This window comes from Babylonia areolata, chromosome 18, assembly GCF_041734735.1.
Source record: "Babylonia areolata isolate BAREFJ2019XMU chromosome 18, ASM4173473v1, whole genome shotgun sequence".
NCBI classification, from domain to species: Eukaryota; Metazoa; Mollusca; class Gastropoda; order Neogastropoda; family Buccinidae; genus Babylonia; species Babylonia areolata.
Window position 1 is genome coordinate 70,033,674 of NC_134893.1, and position 14,402 is coordinate 70,048,075.

At 44.0% G+C, this 14,402-nt stretch overlaps 1 protein-coding gene across 1 annotated transcript in view; it reads right to left on the reverse strand.

Annotated features, from left to right (window-relative positions):
* Positions 1-9,840: 9,840 nt before the first annotated feature.
* Positions 9,841-14,402, reverse strand: part of LOC143293038 (RYamide receptor-like) — a 181,468-nt gene continuing 176,906 nt past the window's right edge. The window contains exon 4 of the mRNA XM_076603864.1: positions 9,841-9,982. Within this exon, the coding sequence (XP_076459979.1) occupies positions 9,970-9,982 (13 nt within the window). The 3' untranslated portion in view covers positions 9,841-9,969. The remainder of the gene's footprint in view (positions 9,983-14,402) is intronic.

Consider the following 14,402-nt stretch of genomic DNA (forward strand, 5'->3'; position numbering starts at 1 on the left):
CACGTTGATCATTGACATCAACACACGCACAATCCTTTTCCCCCATTGGCTGCTGAATATTGAAGAAGTGAGCTCAGAAGAGTGGCATCAGCTGTAACTGCATTTCCTTGGAGGTGTGAGGAGAGTCCGAGTAACAGTGTCTTTCCACAAGAATACAACACCATACGCCCCTCCCCCCCCCCCCAACACCACCCCCTCCGCCCCCCTCCCACAAACTAGGGCCTCGAACCTTGAACACTCGTGAACACTGGACCAGACGTTCCCATGCCTTACCTGTCTTACCACCGTGCCGAGCACTTTGAAGTTAAATCATCATCATCAATCATCATCATCATCATCAATCATCATCATCAATCATCATCATCATCATCAATCATCATCATCATCAATCATCATCATCAATCATCATCATCATCAATCATTATCATCATCATTATCATCGATGGCTGTGGTCCCAGGTTCATTGGAATCTTTTTTTTTGTTTTTTTTTGTTTTTTGAAAAAGGGAATAGGCTCACGTTGTTATTGATTGTTGATAATAATAACCTCGTGTTGTTCAAGACATTCAAGACATCATAATCATTCACAGTGTAGTGCATACGAGTTTCCTGTATAGCACTGATTAGGTTTTGGTAAAGTTGTAAACCCCCATACCCCTACCCCCACCCCCACCTTCCCTTAAAACTGAAAAAAGACCCCATCACCAACACCAACAACACGCAAGTTAAAAAAAAAAAAAAAACAGAAAAAAACTCCCCCAAAACAAAGCAACAATAAAATAAAACACAAGAAAAACTTGTTATATCCTGATAAACGTCTGAGCAAGGTTACAATAATGGTCTCTGCAGCAGCGTCAAGTCTGCATGGAGTTAAGAAAGTTCCTCAGTATATGGAATTTACTGACAGAGTTAGGAACATTCTTAACGATAAGCAAACTAAGACCTGCTAAAGTTCACGCAACCCATCTCTGATCGCTAACATAAGCAAAACGTTTTCCGTTGTTTCAGATTTCTTGTCTCATTAGCTGTCGAGTTTAAGGAGAAAAAGCACAAAAAAAAGCAGTGATGTTAAAAAAAAAGAAAACAAAACAAAAACAAGAGAGGCAAGGCCTTCAAGACTCACTTGTGATACACTTAAAAAAAATCCAAGCTTTTTATGTATTGAGTATAATTTCAAAATGTAATGTTTCAGATGAGAAAGATCAGTTTAAAGCAAATTAAGTCCCCTAGCAATAATTACAGAGTAACTTCCCTTTTTTACTATCTGCACCAAAACGTTTGCAAAATAAATAAAACTTCCCTGCTTAGCAAAAGAAGTTCCTGTTTGAACAAAAAATGATAATATAGACTGCTCTTGTTGTTGGGTCGAATATCAGATCAAAGTGCCAAGTTTAGAGAATACAAAAAATATAAATATAACAGTAAATGCAGTTTGCATATAATTAGGCTTCATTTTTTTTGTGCCCATCCCAGAGGTGCAATATTGCTTTAAACAAGATGACTGAAAAGAACAGAATTTTTCCTATTTTTATGGCTAATTTGGTGTCAACTGACAAAGTATTTGCAGAGAAAATGTCAATGTTAAAGTTTACCACGGACACACAGACACACACACACAACCGAACACCGGGTTAAAACATAGACTCACTTTGTTTACACAAGTGAGTCAATGAGCAAACTCTCAATATATATATATATATATATATAAGCATTTTTTAAAGATACAGCCTAACCATATCCAGAATATTCCACAAACTTAACAAAGGAAACACACACACACACACACACATATATATATATATATATATATGTGTGTGTGTGTGTGTTAGTCGTGTCCGACTATGACCATCAGAACAGCAGAGGAGGTAACTGCCGTCATAACTATCTGGGCTAGAATTTGATTTTTGTGGAGAGTGTTTTGCCCAAGTTACATCCCCACTCTCTCGGCCAAGAGGGTTTTAGGACAGTCGGCGTTGGGATGGTTCCCCAAAGGCCAACTAGCCCACAACGCTGCAGCACTAAGAGCCAGTGCAATTTTGCCTCCTAGTTTGAGAGTCATAGCCCTTCACAAAAGACTAAGCTGTAATGGTTTCCCATTGACTGGAGAAACCATTGATTATTAATACAGCTCTCACTTTGCTGTTGGCCCAGATGTAAACTTATGTCAATCTGTGATATAAGCCGAGTGTTGGGCCTAATATATATATATATATATATATATATATATCATACATATGTGTGTGTGTGTGTGTGTGTATCATACATAGTATACGCAAAAATGGGTACAGCAAATTGAGCAATTGAGATGCACAACTGGAAACAGCATGGTCCCACTATATGTGGAAAAAAGTTTGGGTTCAGCAATGTTCTCCTTTTGCCTCAACGTTCACGACCCCCCCCAAAAAAAAAACAAAAAAAAAAAAAAACAAACAACAAACAAGCAAACAAACAACATCCAAAACACTTGACATCCGAACTTTTCCTAGAGATGCCCTCCAAATCTGACTTGTTTTCATTCATTTTGTGTTGAGCATCAGGTGATCTGTGTATACAAAATGAGATTTGCAACTCCAATACATACACTCACCGATACACATACACTCACCGATACAAGTGGACGAGTAAAGTGCAAACAGACAAGAAAAGAACAACCACCAATGAAGAATGTTATCCTCAACAACGCCGCAAAAATGATTTGAATTCAAACCCAGTGTGGTCTCTCATTTTTTGTTTTTGGCATGAGTATAATTTGTTTTAATCAGCCTATTTTTCCATCGATTCCAAACTTCATTTGGTGATGGTAAGGACTGAAGACAGAGGAACCTACCTTCCCAACGTATGCTCTCTATCAAACCAGGTATCTTGCACTTATAGAAACGCTGGAGTTTTTTTTTTTTTTTTTTTTAAAGGCGATTTGGGGCGTTTGGACTTCGAGGCCAAGATGTAGCCGGACCTCAGGGAGTTAACATATATGGCTACACTTTCAACCAGTTTCTGGACTGACGCTCGTTGTAGCTGTGAACACCGAGAAGAAGGACATATAATTATCATCTTTATCATCGTAATCATAATGTGATATTTCATAGCCTGACTGTATATATAAAAAAAAGTCTCAGTACTGGGTTACGTTGAAGCATAGAGGAATGTTCTAGTTAGACATTGTACAACATGCCTTTAGACCTTTAGACACTCTCTGTCCATAAAGAAAGTGAGTTTTTGCTTGGTTTCTTCATATATATATATATATATATATATATATATATATATATAGAGAGAGAGAGAGAGAGAGAGAGAGAGAGAGAGATATAAAGAACAACGGTAGTCTTGGCATGTCTTTAAAACTTGTAATTATAAAGCAGCAAATTTTCGCTGTTATATCAGCTTCTTCAGGCTTCATAGGCTGGTAAGATAGCAACCAGTATATATATATATATATATATATATATATATATATATATATATATATATATATATATATATGTGTGTGTGTGTGTGTGTGTGTGTGTGTGTGTAATGTATACACGAAGTCAAAACCCACCAACCGATCTTTTTTTCTTTCCTATGCAGCAAATTTAAACTGCATTAATTAAAGGTTTTTGACAAATCCTGCTGCTGTGAACGCAATGATATCAGTACACATGTCCATCGCAATGCATACATCGATGGTGCTTGTCGTTAGTTTGAAGAACTTTCAACCACGGAGAAAAATCCGAAAAAAACAGATCATCATTCACAAATGCCGTGTACACGAACTGTTTGTATTTGAACAAAACAACAATGAAAAAAAAAAGACAAGAAAAGACGAAAACTGTACGCACAATGAAGCGCTGTTATGAAAAAAAAAGAGAAACATTTATGCTCACAAGTCAATGCACTCAGTAGAGCACGTTGTGGTATCTCAGAACCACAATGACTTACATGTGAAAAAACCCCAATCAAACATGGAATGAAAAAAAAAAAAAATCACAAAAAAATCCAACAAAAATCACACAAAAACAAACCACACAAGTACGTCTGTGTGAATCCGATGCCACACACACACACACACACACACACACACAGAGAACCCCCTCTGCCATCCCCCCCCCCCAAAAAAACAAAAAACAAAAACAACCCACCACCAACAAAAAACAGCTGTCCAGGAAACGCAACTTTTGAATGGAATACTGTCTGAACAAAGGAACGGAAATGCGTTATGCCCCTTTAAAAAAGAAAAATCTCACATTCATTTTTTTTCTTTCTCTTTTCTTTCCTTTCTTTAGTTTAAAAATAAAAACAAAATTAATATTCTTTATATAGTCAATCCATTTGGTTGTGATTTCCAGAACGGAGTGTTTTTTTCCAGTTTAGTAAACCATAGAAGGGAATTTGTTTGTAGATATGCATCCGTCAGTCTCGGCAGACAATGGAGCTTTGCTCCGGGTAGTGATTGATACAGCGTCGGGCGTGTGGCTTTTCAGGTCAGTACAGGAGTGCCAACCTTCAGAGAAGTCATTCACAAATACAAATAAAATCGTTTTCGTTATGTTCCGCCCGGAATCTCTGCAGTTGAAATGCAGCACGAGTTCAGACACACCCACACCAAAAGCACTGTTTCATAAGAAGTCCTTCGACGGGCGCAATAGCCGAGTGGTTAAAGCGTTGGACTGTCAATCTGAGGGTCCCGGGTTCGAATCACGGTGACGGCGCCTGGTGGGTAAAGGGTGGAGATTTTTACGATCTCCCAGGTCAACATATGTGCGGACCTGCTAGTGCCTGAACCCCCTTCGTGTGTATATGCAAGCAGAAGATCAAATACGCACGTTAAAGATCCTGCAATCCATGTCAGCGTTCGGTGGGTTATGGAAACAAGAGCATACCCAGCATGCACACCCCCGAAAACGGAGTATGGCTGCCTACATGGCGGGGTAAAAACGGTCATACACGTAAAAGCCCACTCGTGTGCATACGAGTGAACGCAGAAGAAGAAGAAGGAAGAAGTCCTTCCCACACTGCGCACAGATGAAGTCTGGCGCTAAACTGGTTTGTCTGTCGTCTGGCTGTCTGGTGTTGGGCTTTCTCCTTATTCTCTTTTTTTCCTCAGAAAGGAACACGTGGCAACCTATTGAAAGTCAGCAAGGCAAGCCATAGGGTTAACAACACTCTGTACAAACAACAACCAGGACAAGGTGACCCAAGCTGTTCATCTGCCCCTTCAGTCTCAGAGCATTAACTCACTCAGTACGGCCAGTCCTCACTTCTCCTCTACACAGACCCCTCGGATGTCCAGTGGGTGTCTCAATAACCCAACCTTTAGCTTCCGTCGTCAGAATTGTTGTATTCTTTGTCAACATTCACGTCTTCAGTATAAGAGTCTTCCACTTGCAATATTTCGATGATGGTAATTGGGATGAAACGCTGTTAACGTCGTCTCTTTCGCCGTTCGTATGGAGAGTGTTAAAGCACGGGGGTTAGTTGGCCTTTGGGAAACCAACCCAACGCCGACTGTCAAAAAACCCTCTTGGCCGAGAGAGTGGGGATGTAACTTGAGCACGACACTCTCTCAGTTACCTCCTCTGCTGTTATGATGGTCATTGTCGAACACGACTATCATATTAAAGCATGACCATTCATTCAGTTACTCTCAAATGATCGGAAGCCAGTTCATCTCCACGAAGGACACAGGTGACCATTTGCTGGGCAGTGAGAAACTAGCGCCAGGTCAGTTTGCCCAATGACACACCGTGTTGAAGACACGTGACCCTGGCAGAATCCTAGAGAGCGGCGGAAGACAGAGGCAGGAGGAGGAGAGTGATGGCGATGTCTTCACTGATGTCCCAACGACATCAGCAGAGGTGGAGGAGAGTGGTGGCCATGTCTTCAATGATGTCCCAACGACATCAGCAGAGGTGGAGCAGAGAGGTGGCCATGTCTTCAATGATGTCCCAACGACATCAGCAGAGGTGGAGCACAGAGGTGGCCATGTCTTCAATGATGTCCCAACGACATCAGCAGAGGTCGAGGGATAAGTTCGGACACAGAAACTACCGTTGAGCCTTGGCAAGTAAAATGTGACCAAAGCCTGGGTTCATCTTTCGAAGATGCAAGAGGGGGGTTCAGGCACGGGTAGGTTTACACCTGGTGACCTGAGGAAACCGGAAAATCCTCCACCCTTAACCCTTTAAGCGCCATGACAGGGACTGGAACCCAGGATCCCCAGGTGGAAAATCCAACGCTTCAATCACTCGGCGATTAGTCCGTCAGGTGTTGCAGTGAGGGCTGTATTCCATATATATATTCCACATACCTCCCCCCCCCCCACTCCTCTGTGGCAGACATCTCCCACGCGGGCAGAGTCAAGGGCGTCTGCAAGTACGCGCACAGTCTCTCAAAGAAAACATGCCTCAAGGAGCAAGGTCACATCCAGGGCTCTCCAAGCATCCAGTCTCACGAGGAGGAATGCGTGACAGAGGTCTCCCAAGGAGCAGGGTCTCAGGCAGACTACAGGGGAAGTCTTCTCTCCAACGCTTCAGCCACTCGGCTGATTGGTCCGTCAGGTTTTTGCAGTGAGGGCTATGTTCCACATACCTTCCCTTCCACACCTCTGTGTGTGTGACTGGCGGAGAGAAGGCCCACGCCTTGTGGACGCTGCTCATTCCGTCTTGACTGGGAGAAAATTGTGGATATTAGTGCAATGAGAAGGTTGCTTATTGTCTGCGAAACAAAGGTAGACGTGGTTCATTTCCTCAGAGCGTACTTCTCCTCATTTCCCCAACAACTGCCTGGAATATTTCCTCTCTTTTTTTTTTTTCTGGAATCACATATGACACAGAACGGCTGGTTTTTAAGACTGGCCGTCTTTTTATGAGTTCACTTTTCCAACTCTTCGGCGAACCCATGGGAAACACAAGCATTATTCACTTCACGTTCCATTGTTAAGTACATGTTACATACGTGTGTGTGTGTGTGTGTGTGTGTGTGTGTGTGTGTGTGTGTGTGTGTGTGTGTGTGTGTGCGTGCGTGTGCGTGTGTGACTGAAACCTGACTGAATGACACAAGAAACGAATGATGAGCACCCAACGGCAGCTGTCATTCGGCTCTACCCAGGTAGGCAGCCTGTTATGCTAAGCAAACGACTCCGTGTTTTCGTAAAGCGCTTAGAGCTTTGTCTCTGACCGAGGATAAGCGCCATGTAGGCATCTATATCATCATCAGCTTATATGTTGTACCGGTTCAGTTCAGTTCAATTTCTCAAGGAGGCGTCACTGCGTTCGGACTAATCCATATACGCTGTACTGCATCCGCTAAGCACATGTCTGACCGGCGGCGTAACGCAATACGCTTAGTCAGGCCTTGAGGGAAAACAAAAGCACAAAATGAAAACACAAATAATGAACAAACAATGAAAAGGGCGGCAGTGAAAAGAACGGCTGTTGTTAAGGGATGGGGAAGTACCAGTCATGCCACAAAATGATGTTCACAGGTGTTCATCGGAGTTGTTTTCGTTTTTTTGTTGTTGTTGTTTTGCATTTTGCAAAGCTTCCTTTGGTTTTGTGCAGGCTTGGTTTTGTTATAACTGTCTTTGTGGAACTTATGAAAAAAGAAAAGAAATAAAGTTGTTTCCAAAAGCCTTTTAAGGCCATCAGAGGCAGTGAACTCACACCCACAAGGGGCTCGGCATAAGAAGACGGGGCCCAGTCCTCTCCCTCCGCCGGTACAACCTTCCCCAGCTGAAGTCACATATCCATTCACACCTGGGTGTAGTGAGGAACATCCTGGAGTGAAGCACCTTTCCCACGGACACAACGCCACGCGGATACGGGACCTGGAACCCCTGATCAGAAGTCCAACGCCTGACCGATTGTTTCCACGGCGTGTCGTTTCAGAGCAGAGTCTGTCTTCATGAACAGGAATGTTCAAGGAACGTCTGCACACGCAAGGAGCAAAGTCTCCACCGAGAATCCAACTCTCCGATCATCCATTCCCGAACAAAAGGACGCGTGTCTTCCAAGGAGCAAAACCTGAACCAGAGTCAAAGAGAAGTCTTCAGTCAATCACCCAAAATGACAGTCCAACAACAGGACATGTGGCAGACATCTCCCACGCGGGCAGAGTCAAGGGCGTCTGCAAGTACGCGCACAGTCTCTCAAAGAAAACATGCCTCAAGGAGCAAGGTCACATCCAGGGCTCTCCAAGCATCCAGTCTCACGAGGAGGAATGCGTGAAAGAGGTTTCCCAAGGAGCAAAGGTCTCAGGCATACTACAGGGGAAGTCTTCTCGGACTCCCCCCGCTTCCCAATGAAGTCCCACACAGAGGCAGGGCAGGAGAAGTCCTGAGCATCCAATCCCCATAAGAAGAAACAAAGCACGGAAATCCTCAAAGAGCAAAGTGTCGCCCAGAGGCAAAGTTGTCGGGGGGTGGGGTGGGTAGGGTGGTCTCCAAGCGAACAATCCCACGCGCTAACATCTTCCTTGGCAGGGTCTCATGAAACAGACACAGAGGAAAGTCTCACAGGCAGATATCTCCGACAGGCAAGTCCACACCATGTTGCAAACGTCTCCCAAACGAGCAGGGTCTGATCAGGAAGACATACAAGTGAGTCTCACCGACAGAAATCTCCGACAGGCAAGTCAATTCCATGTTAAAAATGTCTCCCAAGCGAGCAGGGTCTCATCAAACACACACACACACAGGGGAAAGTCTCGCAGAAGTCCCCAAGGAGCAAAGTTTCGTCCAGAGGCAAGGTTGTTGGGGGCAAGGAGGGGTGTGTTTCTCCACGCGAACAATCCCACGCATTAACATCTTCCTTGACAGGGTCTCATCAAGCAGACACAGGAAGGATCTCACAGACAGAAATCTCCAACAGGAAAGTCCACACCATGTTGCAAACGTCGTTCAAGCAGGAGGGTCTCACTAAGCAGACACAGGAGGGATCTCACAGTCTCCACCAGGGAAGTCGATCCCATGTAGAAAACGTCTCCCAACGAGCAGGGTCTCACCGAGCAGACACAGAAGGGGTCTCAAAGACAGATATCTCCACCAGGTAAGTCAATCCCATGTTGAAAACGAGCAGGAGCTCATCAAACACACAGAGGAGAAAGTCTCACAGACAGAAATCTCCAACAGGGAAGTCCACCCAATGTTGAAAACGTCTCCCAAGGAGCAGGGCCTCATCAGGCGTTCACTGGGGACAGCTCCTCAGACTCATCCTCCTCCTCCCCGTCCTCAGAACCCAGACCGCTCTCCGCAGGGTCTGACGCCTTCCTGAGCGGAACCTTCTCCCCTGTCCCGTGGGAGTCCGTCGACCCGCAGTGAAACCCCACCACCCCCTTCCTCTTCCCCTTCCTCTCTCTCTCCGACACCACCACCACCGTCGTCGCTGTCGTCGTCATCGTCGTCGGGGTCGTCGTCGTAGGTTTCTCCATCACTTTCAGTTCGTGAACGTCGTCGGCAGCCTCGCTCTTTCCCCTCAGCCCTTTCCAACCTCCTACCGGGCTTTCACCAACACCACCACCACCAAAATCACCACCCCCACCACCACCAACACAGCCTCCCTGGTTAGCAGCGATCAAACGTTGTTGTTGTTGTTCTTGTTGTCGATGTTGGTGGTGGTTGTGGACGTTGTGGTGGTGGTGGTGGAGGTGGTCCCCAGGAGCGTGAGAGAAGGAGCTCTCATAGGGCACCCACCCCCCTCCTCTTCCCATACCGCCTCCCCCGCGTCCGTTCATCAGCAGGAGACGGTCATGGCCCCTCCGGCAGCAGGTGTACTTGATCTTGCGCAGGATGAAGACGTAGCCGCTACGGAACCTGTCGCTCATCCACCAGTAGATGAGCGGGTTGTACATGCAGGAAGACATGGCCAGCCAATGGGCAGAGTTCCAGACGTAGCGCATGAAGGGCTGGTTCCAGATGTCCGGGTTCGTGTCGCCCAGGATGGTGATGGTGTGGATGGGCAGCCAGCACACAGCGTAAATGCCCACCACCGTCATCATCATCTTGATGATCTGCAACAGTGGTCTGATAGTTTCAGTCTCAGTGTCAGCTTCTCGAGGAGGCGTCACTGCGTTCGGACAAATCCATATACGATACGCTACACTACATCTGCCAGGCAGATGCCTGACCAGCAGCATAACCCAACGCGCCTTTCTCAGGCCTTGAGTGCATGCTTATATATTTGTGTACACATCAGAGTGGACACTCTCGTTGCCATGGGTTCTTTTTTCAGTGCGCCAAGTGCGTGCTACACACGTCTCATCCGAAGGACTAGACGCTCAGTTTGATTTTCCTAGTCAAACTTGGGAGAAAGAGGCGAGAACGGGATTCGAACCCACACCCTCACGGACTCTCTGTATTGGCAGCCGAGCGTCTTAACCATTCTGCCACCTTCTTCCTCCCATAAATGATCTGATAAAGTAGTAGAAGTAGTTGTAGCAGCAGCAGCAGCAGCAGCAGTAGTAGTAGTAGTAGCAGTAGTAGCAGTACTAGTAGTAGTAGTTGTCTGCAACAGTAGCAGCAGTAGTATTAGCAATTATCTGTAGTAGTAGTAGTAGTAGTAGTAGTAGCAGCAGCAACATCAATTATCAGTAGCAGTAGTAGTAGTAGTATGCAGCAGCAGCAGCAGCAGCAGCAGCAGTAGTAGTAGTAGTAGTAGCAGCAGTAACAGTGGCAGCAGCAGCAGTAGCAGTAACAGCAGCAGTAGTAGTAGTAGTAGTAGTAGTAGTAGTTGCAGCAGTAACAGTGGCAACAGCAGCAGTAGCAGTAGCAGTAACATCATCATCAGCAGCAGCAGTAGTAGTAGTAGTAGTAGTAGTAGTAGTAGTAGTAGTAGTAGTAGTAGTAGTAGTAGCAGTAAGAGAGAGAATTCGAGATAGACAGAGAGATAGGCAGAGATACACACACACACACACACACACACAGAATACTGAACACTGAACACTGAAATGTTTAATGTCATTAGCTGAAAAGCTCTGGTGAAATAGTAGGTACTAATCAGAACAAAATGGTGCAAAATAGATAAAATGGAACAGGAAGAAAAAAACCCAAACAGAATTGAAACATCATAAACTAATAAGAGATCTGCGACACTTTGGCACTTTGGCATTAGCTTAAAAGTACATGTGACAAGGTGGGGGGGGGGGGGGGGGGTATTTTGCCTTTTTTAAGTCGTTCGTCTCCAAAGTTTGGACAGTACACAGAAAACAAAGTGCAGATAAATCATATAATAATTTTTACGAATGTAACATCGACACACATCATATCAATACAAACACATACTAAAGCACATATAAATCCTGAAATAATTATTTATGCCTCAACATCAAAACCCATCATATAAATACGAACACATCAAATAATTACAATGTCGAGACTCACCATCCAAATGTAGCCCTTCCTTTTTATCTATGCTTTTTCCGTCATAGAACCCATGCTAATGTTTATTTCATTAATGATTATTTGGACCGATGATGGACATTTTCCGTATTGCCTCAGATACATATTTTGCAAGCGAACGTATCATATCTTCATTTCCTGCCATCAGTATGTCGAACAAAGTTTTTCTCTGCGCTGTAGCTGTATTGAAAATGGTACTTTTTTTTTTTCGCGATTCATCGTATCTTTTGCAGTTAAAGATAAAATGGTTTTCATCTTCTGGGCTTTCGCCACACACACACACACACACACAGAGAGAGAGAGAGAGAGAGAGAGAGAGAGAGAGTGAGCGCACTGAACACTGAGTACTGAAATGAAATGTTTTAAGTCATTAGCTGTAAAGCTCTGGTGACATAGTAGGTACAAAAATGGTGCAAAACAAATAAAATGGAACAGAAAAACATAATCAAAGCAAACTAAACTATTAAGGGATAAGCGGCACTTTGGTACTTTGTCATTTTCTTTAAAAAAATCCATGTGGCAGGCGGGTACAGTGTCTTTTTTCCCCCCAGTCGTTCGTCTCCAAGAGAGAGAGACAGAGACATACACACACACACACACACACACACACACACACACACACACAGACAGACAGACAGACAGAGAGAGTTCCAAAGCATCTTTCAAATCGAAAAAAAGTTCCTGTTCTACATTTTTTCTCTAAGCCCACCTTTCATAAAATGATCCGTGCTAATGATTTATTCATAACAACTATCAAACATACCCCCCCCCCTTCCCTTTCAATGCATTTTCCCTCCGATTGTGTGTGTGTGTGTGTGTGTGTGTGTGTGTGTGTGTGTGTGTGTGTGTGTGTGTGTGTGTGTGTGTGTGTGTGTGTGTGTGTGTGTGTGTGTGTGTGTGTGTGTGTGTGTGTGTGTGTGTGTGTGTGTGTGTGTGTGTGTGTGTGTGTGTGTGTGTGTGTGTGTGTGTGCATTCGTGCCTCTGAGTGTGTGTGATTGTGTGCGTGCGTGCGTGTGTGTGTGTGAGTGCGTGATTTCGTGCACTTTTCAACGCTACTTCAACATCGCGAAAGATAACACACACACACACACACACACACACACACACACACACACACACACACAAATAAAAAAAGCGCCAGAAAACATATATATCTTTTCTTCTCCTTTTGCTAGTGGGACGGAAATTAATTTCACAGCCGGAAAAGGTTGGAGGTATATATTTATAAAGCAAACAATACTGAAAGCTGAACACTAGGGGCCAGACAATAACATAAATAACAAAAAAGAAAAAAAAAGGGTTATTAGGGATATTTATTTGTTCTGTCTGTCTGTCGAACTCTCTCTCGCTCTCTCCCCTCTCTCTCTCCCCCTCCTCTCTCTCTCTCCCTCTCTCTCTCTCTCGCTCTCTGTTTCGGTCGTTCGTATGGGGGTTAGTGTGTATAATCTTTGAGCTAAAAGCTTTCTGTTCTGTATATTATAGAAATAAACGAAGAGAAAGAGAGAGGGAGAGTGGGAGACACACACACACACACACACACGCCCGCGCGCACACACACACACGCGCACACACACACACACACACACACACACACACACACACACACACACACACACACACACACACACACACACAGAGACAGAGACAGACAGACAGGAAGTGAGACAGAGACAGACAGACAGAGAGACAGAAAAAACGATTTTTATGTCATGAGAGTAATGGAATAAGCATTACTTCTTTTTTTTTCTTCTTTTTTTTTCGTTTTATTTTTTTACCTCCAGCCCCGTAGGGAAGGAAACCCCACAATCAAAATAGAATTATGCAGAGAGCATTCCATATACAATAGAAGGGAAAACAAAAGATCAGGATTTTTCTGACAGACAGAAACACAGACACGAAAAGACGTGTAGTTGCCCGGTTGAAGTCGGTTTCGGTTTATGAAGCAACATGATTTGATATGTGTGTGTGTGTGTGTGTGTGTGTGTGTGTGTGTGTGTGTGTGTGTGTGTGTGTGTGTGCGTGTGTGTTTGCGTCACTGTGTGCGTAAAGTGTGTGCATGTATGTACGTGACAGACAAATACAATCACAGACACACATAATTATACAACACACATACACACACACACACACGCACACACACACACACACCACACTAACACACACATTCAAACAAACACACACACAAATACACACACAAACACACACGCACTAACACATACACACACACACAAACACACACACACACACACACACAAACACACACACACACCACACACTAACACACACACACACACACACATACACAAACACACACACACACACGCACGCTCAAACACTCACACACGCACGATACAGATCCATACCAATACAAACTAACCACACACTTTTCCCCCCAAAAATAAAAGCCGATACTTTAAAGAAAAAACAACGCAACCAAGATAACTCGATATCTGGAAGAAAAGAAATTCAATAAAACAATATGTAAAACAACAACAACAAACAAATTATAGAGAAAATAGGACATAAATATAAAGACGCTAATTTAGATAATGGACTAGACACAGTTCCGAAACTTCAATAGGACAAAGGGAACGATTAAATGCAGAGAAATTTGACGTTCTAAGAGCCGTTTCTTCTGTGATCTGACAGCATAGACCCATTTTAGTCAGACGAAAAACACAGAGCGAAAGGGAAAGAAGAAGAAGAAGAAGAAGCCGTAGTAGTAGTAGTAGTAGCAGTAGTAGTAGTAGTAGTAGTAGTAGAAGAAGAAGAAAAAGAAGAAGCCGTAGTAGTAGTAGTAGTAGTAGCAGTAGTAGTAGTAGTAGTAGTAGTAGAAGAAGAAGAAAAAGAAGAAGCCGTAGTAGTAGTAGTAGTAGTAGTAGTAGAAGAAGAAGAAGCAGCAGAAGAAAGAGAAGAAGCCGTAGTAGTAGTAGCAGCAGCAGTAGTAGTAGTAGTAGTAGAAGAAGAAGAAGAAGAAAAAGAAGAAGCAGTAGTAGTAGTAGCAGCAGCAGTAGTAGTAGTAGTAGAAGAAGA